Source organism: Lathyrus oleraceus, chromosome 4, assembly GCF_024323335.1.
Source record: "Lathyrus oleraceus cultivar Zhongwan6 chromosome 4, CAAS_Psat_ZW6_1.0, whole genome shotgun sequence".
Lineage (NCBI taxonomy): Eukaryota > Viridiplantae > Streptophyta > Magnoliopsida > Fabales > Fabaceae > Lathyrus > Lathyrus oleraceus.
Window position 1 is genome coordinate 239872191 of NC_066582.1, and position 7150 is coordinate 239879340.

The 7150-nt window shown below is 36.6% G+C and overlaps 1 protein-coding gene across 1 annotated transcript; it reads right to left on the reverse strand.

Annotated features, from left to right (window-relative positions):
* Positions 1-4101: 4101 nt before the first annotated feature.
* Positions 4102-5960, reverse strand: LOC127135398 (uncharacterized). The gene is made up of 2 exons (XM_051062125.1): positions 5301-5960; positions 4102-5222 (listed from the first exon to the last, which is right to left on the reverse strand). The coding sequence occupies exons 1-2, from the start codon at positions 5754-5756 to the stop codon at positions 5193-5195; spliced, it is 486 nt and encodes a 161-aa protein (XP_050918082.1). The 5' UTR covers positions 5757-5960; the 3' UTR covers positions 4102-5192.
* Positions 5961-7150: the final 1190 nt, after the last annotated feature.

Sequence of the window (7150 nt, forward strand, 5' to 3'; positions counted from 1 at the left end):
TGATATTTTTTTAAAGTTTCTAATAATATAATAGAAAATTTCAAAAAAACAATTTAATAAAAACATCATAAAGGTAATAGTGGTCATATTATAGAAATGTAAGATTTAAATAGGGATGTGAAGTTAAATGCTAAAAGAAATAGGTTTTTTTACCGAGATAACCCAGTTTTTCAAAAAAAATTCCAAAATACCTGATTTCAGAAAAATTCCCAAAGTACCCCACTTTTAGGAGGAGTCTCCAATTGAATTGGCGACTCCTCTTAAAACTTGAATGGAGGCGCCAATTGGATTGGCTAGGGCACTTGCCCTAGCCAATCCAATTGGCGCCTATGTGTAAGTTTTAAGAGGAGTCGTTAATTCAATTGGCGACTCCCTCAAAAAAGTCTCAAATGACAAAACTTCCAACATAAAAGTTGTAGATCTTTTCAAGACAATGAACTGACATAAATTTTGCATCATTTGGATTTTTTATGAGAAAGTTATGGGCACTTGAAGTTGGACTTCTGATTTTTTCAACTGTTATCTGACCTATAATGTTTTGTATTATCACATGTGTTTCTTTTAGAATTGTGAAATTTTGTCCAACATAACAATTGAATTAGACATCTCAAACTTTCCAATGCACTTGGTCCCACCTCAAAATAAAAAAAATGAAGGAGTTAGGTCCTTGGGAAGTTGACCCAAAATTAGGGTTTTAGTCAAAACATGTGTATGTGAATTTTGCCAAAAGGGACCAACTTCAAGCCCTTCTGTTTGAATGATAAAAGCCTCAAATGACAAAACCTTAAACATAAAAGTTGTAGATCTTTTCAAGACAATGAATTTGGACTAAAATTTTGCATCATTTGGATTTTTTATGAGAAAGTTATGGGCACTTGAAGTTGGACTTTTTCACATTTCAATTGTTATCTGACCTATAATGTTTTGTATTATCACATGTGTTTCTTTTAGAATTATGAAATTTTGTCCAATATAACAATTGAAGTAGACATGTCAAAGTTTCCAATGCACTAGTACCACCTCAAAATCATAAAAAATGAGTGAGTTAGGTCCTTGGGAAGTTGACCCAAAATTAGGGTTTTAGTCAAAACATGTGTATGTGAATTTTGTCAAAATGGAGTTTACACAAAGAAACCTAATGTTTGGAGTTTACACAAAGATAAATTTGATATAATACGACTTGATATTAATAAAGTTTGGAGTTTACACAAAGAAACCTAATGGTGATGACCGGGATCACCTAACCGTCCTCCGGTCCCACATCCCTTAGCTACCCTAACCCTTGGCCCTAACCCACGTTGACGATTCTGCACCGGTGTTTGTTCATCTGAGGGGCCAGGAGCGTCACTACCAATTACAGGAGAAGGTCCGTTGAGGTATTCAGTCAACTCAGCATAGTCTTCAGTATGCAATGATGGTGTATCGTCGTAGCTGAGCTCATGACCCATGCCAGAGAAGTTGGGATGTGGTTGACTCATGGATGGGCGACCGGGACGGTTGAAGGGAGACATGGGTGTGAATGATGCGTCTAGGAAAGGTTGGAAAGGTTGTTGGGGTGTTTAGTAGAGATAGGGTTGTAGGATGTTTTGGTTTTGTGATGTTTGGGCTTCAAGTCTCTCAATACTTCTGATTTTTTCCCCTTCTGGTATTTTCCCATCTAACCATCGAACCAACTCCCTCTTCAATTGATCGAACGTGGTGATGTTCCAAAACAGCATCACCATTTGAGGTTTGTCTCTCGCATAAATCACCTTACCGTATCGGCGATGAACACCAAACATGATAGCCAAATGATTATATGAGCTGTGGAACAATTGGTCACACAACGCATCTATTTATAAGACAAAAAAGGCATTTTATGAGGGAGTCGCCAATTGAATTGGCGACTCCTCTTAAAACCTACACATATGCGCCAATTGGATTGGTTAGGGCACCTGCCCTAGCCAATCCAATTAGCGCCTCCATTCAATTTTTAAGAAGAGTCGCCATATGAACAACTTTAATGTTCGTCAAAAATCCATTTGAAACTTGGAAGCTCATCATTCATTTCAAAACATTATAGGTCATTTTGACAGAAACCCTAATTTTGGGTCAACTTCCCAAGGACCTAACTCCTTCATTTTTTTTATTTTGAGGTGGGACCAAGTGCATTGGAAAGTTTGAGATGTCTACTTCAATTGTTATGTTGGACAAAATTTCATAATTCTAAAAGAAACACATGTGATAATACAAAACATTATAGGTCAGATAACAGTTGAAAAAATCAGAAGTCCAACTTCAAGTGCCCATAACTTTCTCATAAAAAATCCAAATGATTCAAAATTTATGTCCAAATTCATTGTTTTGAAAAGATCTACAACTTTCATGTTGGACATTTTGTCATTTGAGGTATTTTTGAGGGAGTCGCCAATTGAATTGGCAACTCCTCTTAATACTTACACATAGGCGCCAATTGGATTGGCTAGGGCAAGTGCCCTAGCCAATCCAATTGGCGCCTCCATTCAAATTTTAAGAGGAGTCGCCAATTCAATTGGAGACTCCTCCTAAAAGTGGGGTACTTTGAGAATTTTTCTAAAATCAGGGGTATTTTGAGATTTTTTTTGAAAAACTGGGTTATCTCGGTAAAAAAACCAAAAAATATATATATACAAACAAATATAAATAGCCTCGTGTCTTTTGCCCGGTGGCCCACCATTTAAATAATGATTTTTGACATGCAAAAGAGTGACAGGAACATGTATATAGCAATGGTCGTCGAATTTTGGAGATAAAATTTTGAAGAAAAAACTTTATGATATTTTAGTTTTATCTAGATTCCTTTCGATGAAAATAACTTAGCTCATTGAAATATATCTAGACTCCAGTCTATACAAGCTTAAGCTTATGCTGTTTTTTATATGAATTTTTTTTTATAAAGCCAAAATATATTCAAAATGAGAAAAAAAAAGCGGAGACCAAACTAAAACCTACTTAAACACCATCAAATCTAAAATTAGATAAACCTAACTTATCATGATGCAAAGTAGATAAAAAGAAGTTGATGGAAGAGTCCCAAACAAGACTACGGGCCAAAGAGGAGACCTTGGAGGCAAGCATGTTGACGCATTGATTTTTCTTTCTATAAATGTGAGTTATGAGAAATTCCATCGACCTAGCTTTACCATAGCATTGAGTCATCTAGTATGAATGTTCCAAGGGACAATTTTGGAGTCATGATCAGTAGCAAGAATGGCCAACTTAGACTTTGTTTCCAACCAGAGTTTAGACCAACCAAAGAGATAAGCGTACTCAATAGGTCTCACCACACCAAGCAGCTCCGCGTGAAAAGCAAAATTCCCATCCACCAACTAGAGAAAGCAAAAATAGAATCCCCTGAATCATTACGGAATAACCTGCCACTAGAAGCCTCAGAGATAGCAAAGGAAACGTCGGTGTTAGATTTTAACCAACCATTAGTAGGAGGACGCCACACCACTTCCACAATCTTAGGAGCCTTAGAAGGATTTAAATTGACCTTGAACGTCTTGGTTATGGTAAAATCATGAACCGAAGAATTAGCAACTCTATTCGTGTTATTCCCAATGAAAGCTACCTCAGATTGGATAATGCTTAACACCTGCCTCCAGCGCAGCTTGCAGCCCCTGATTTTAAAACTATTTATAGAAATCCAAATATCATTACAAATATAAATTATGGTATCTTGGATAATAATTGTGCACTGCTTGCTCCAGCTTCTGTCGCAAATTTGCAGAGCGACAAAAATGTTTAAAGGCTTAGGGTATGGACCTTTATCAAATTCAGAAACCAGTTCCAAATATGTTGGGCATAGGGACAAAGGAAAAAAAAATATGAGAAATAGACTCCTCCTGAGCGTACAAGCCGATTATGACAATTCCTTTAAACCGTAAGAGATCTAGCGGGAGGGATATCTTGATTCCAAATATAACCAGTCCAATTCAATAAAGGTTTATCTGGCATCTTGTGCAAATAAGCATCTTTGAGGGATAAGTCTCCATTGGTAGAATGTGGTCAAATCCTACAATCATCTTTTAACTCCAAAGAAGAGTGATATGTAAGACTTTTTCTTGAATATATGGCAGCAAATCAGAGATATGTTTGGGAAAACGATAGGCATTTTGATTAATACAACTAGCAAAAAGCATATTGGTGTCCACAAGATGAGGGTGATGCACCATGTTGATCAGCGGGTCCCCAAGCTAGTTGTCCAACCAAAAATTAGTGTCCATCCCATTACCAATGATGATTTTGGAGTCTTGATATAAATCATTGTAGTCTTTTTCAATGTTGCACGAAATAGATGAGTTGATGTGATAAGGAATAATCTTACCTTTGTTTATAATTCTAGAATTTAAAAGCATAGCCCAAGGCTCTTTGGAACTAATAATGTCCCAGCAAAGCTTATAGTTTAAAGCACTGTTGAAACTCAAAATGGATTTGATGCCCTAACCCCATGAGAGAAAGGAAAATAAACAGTGTCTCAAGCCACTGTAACAAGCTTCTTATTCATAGTGTTACCTGACCAAATAAAGTATATGCAACTTTTTTCCAGCTCTTTGATAAGAGAAACATGCCATCTATAAACAGAGAAACTATGAACCAACATAGCATGAATGATGGACTTAACCAACTACACTCTACCAGCAAAAGACATAAGGGAAGACTTCTAATTTTCCAACTTCATTTTGATTTTGTCCACCAATAGACTGAAATAAATAGCTTTAGGGCCTCCTTTTAAAATTGGAACACTCGGGTAAGAGAAAGGGAGGCTCCAAAATTTGAAGCCAAACATCAAAGAGATGTGGTGAAGCCAAGATTCACTCATAGAACCAGTGAAGATTTGATACTTAGAAGGGTTGATAAATTGGCCAGAGGCCCTATAGTATCTTTGGAAAAGGTTGATAAGGGCTTTGATGGATCTCTTGTGTTCTATGCAAAAAAAAAAATCATCATATCATTTGCATATAAGCAATGAGAGGGCACCACCAATCCTCTAGGGCCAGGAAATGGACTTGACTTTACCCTACTCCATGAGAAACTTGATGCTTATGGTAAGGACCTCCTCCGCAATGCAAAAGATGAGGGGAGAAAGAGGATCACCCTGCATCACACCCTTCTCACACTTGAAAAAGCCAGTGATGTTGCCATTGAAAGAGATGGAGATTTTGGATGATTCAAGAATATTCCAAATCCATTTGTTGAACCTATCATTAAAACCAAAATCCTTAAGAACCTGTATAAAAAAACCAATTTAGAGAATCAAAAGTTTTAAATATGTCTACCTTCAAAGCAATATTGCCACCATTAGATTTCTTGTGAAGGAAGTTTATGGCTTCAGAAGCTAAACTAATGCAATCTCTAATGTTTATGCCCTTGACAAAGCCTTTTTGCTCATTAGAAATAATGAGGGGAATAATGCCAACAAGTATGTCTGTAATAACTTTAAAAATAATCTTGAATTTGAAGTTTGCAAGAACAATTGGGCTGAAAAGATCAATAGAGTGAGAATTAGTAGTCTTAGGAAGCAATATAAGAAGATTTGAGTTGTAATTTGGGAGAATCCAAGAAAAGTGAAATAACTGAGTCACAACAGCATAGATATCAAACTTGATCACTTCCAAATAATGATGGAGAAGGAGGCACCAAAGACATCCGCCCTGGGGCTCCATCCAGGTTAAGGTGAAGACAACATTCCTGATTTCCAATAAGTCAGGAATTTTAGTAAGCAAGATGTTCATATCCTAAGTGATCATTAGTAATACATAAGCTGACAAGATCAAGATCCTGAGAAGTACAGTTATTCTCAGAGAAAAGGTTTTTAAAGTAACTAGAAACACGCTCTCTTAGGGCCTTCTGGTTCGAAATGAGTTGGCCTTATATCTTGAGAGCTGGTATGAACTTAATAGAATGCTCAATATTACCCATCCATGGAATAACCTAGTATTTATGTAGGTGTTTAATTGGATGCATTATATAGTAAAACACTAGATAGTTACTAATGTCTTGACTGATGTCATGACATGTATGTGTGACTACAGTGTAGTTACTGCAGGACTAGCTAACACAGGATTTATTGAATGTCAAACTGGATGCTGTGACATTCATACCTGTCAACAGATACTAAGGAATAGAACAGCAGGTGTTCTGTTAGAACTTAGTATTTATTTCCAGTCTGGTTATCAAGGAAAGACCAGACCTGGCATAAGGCCTACTGACTGAATGTCAAACTGGATGTTATGACATTCATCATTGACAGCAGCTGCTGAAGATTAGACAGAGTGGTGTTCTGCTATACTTCAGCATGTAACTTAGTTTGTTCTTCAAAAGAATAACAGAACTAACTTAAGGCCAATTGTGTAAATGTTAAGTTGGACACTTTGACATTTATTAATGTAAGCTGTCACTGTAGTATGGTCATTTTGATCATGTACAAGTCAGCAAAATTGTACAGTCTGTTTTCTGGAAAAACAGACTCAGCATATGGACCTTGATGTCAAGCTGAATGTCGTGACATTCATGCCTGACAGCATATGCTATATTGTAGGTTGTTCAGTTTTCTGTTTCAGCTTTTTCTCAGGCTATTCTTCAGGAAGTCAACAACTTAGAGAAAAACCAGGAAATCAACAACCAATCTACATTCAATGAACCTAACAAATAGCCTATTTGTTAGTAACCTAAATGTTGAATTTATGGGAACTTATGTGACCTTAAATTCAGGAGAATACAGGTGCAAAAGCCCAGGATACTGCAATATAAAAGGAAGGCGTTCCTTCATTCAGTTTCAAGGGATTTTGAGGCGTGAAGATTTTGTGTGTCCATCATACTTCACTGCTGTATTTTTTGTGAGTCTTGTATTAGACGTATCTTGTAAGCCAAGCCATTATCAAGTAGATGATAGCTTTGGCATATGGTGTTCATTGAGTTGTAAGTGTTGTGTCACTCAAAGCTTTTAAGCGTGAGTGCTGTGTATCTTGATTAAAGCTGTGAAGCACAATCAAGAGTTGTTTGAAGTGTGACTTCAACTTGTCTTTAATATTGTTTAAAGATAGTAATCACTGAGGTGATTGAGGGGGAGTGAGTAGGAACTCTGATCTTAGGTTAAGATTGAAATTGCATTGGGTAGGGATTAAGT

Excerpts from the sequence above, each read along its gene's own strand:
- LOC127135398 (XM_051062125.1), bottom strand. The coding sequence starts at position 5,756 with ATGAACATCTTGCTTACTAAAATTCCTGACTTATTGGAAATCAGGAAT. Across the intron at positions 5,223-5,300 it reads GTGGCAATATTGCTTTGAAG|GTTCAACAAATGGATTTGGA; the intron begins GTAGACATATTT and ends TTTTAATGATAG.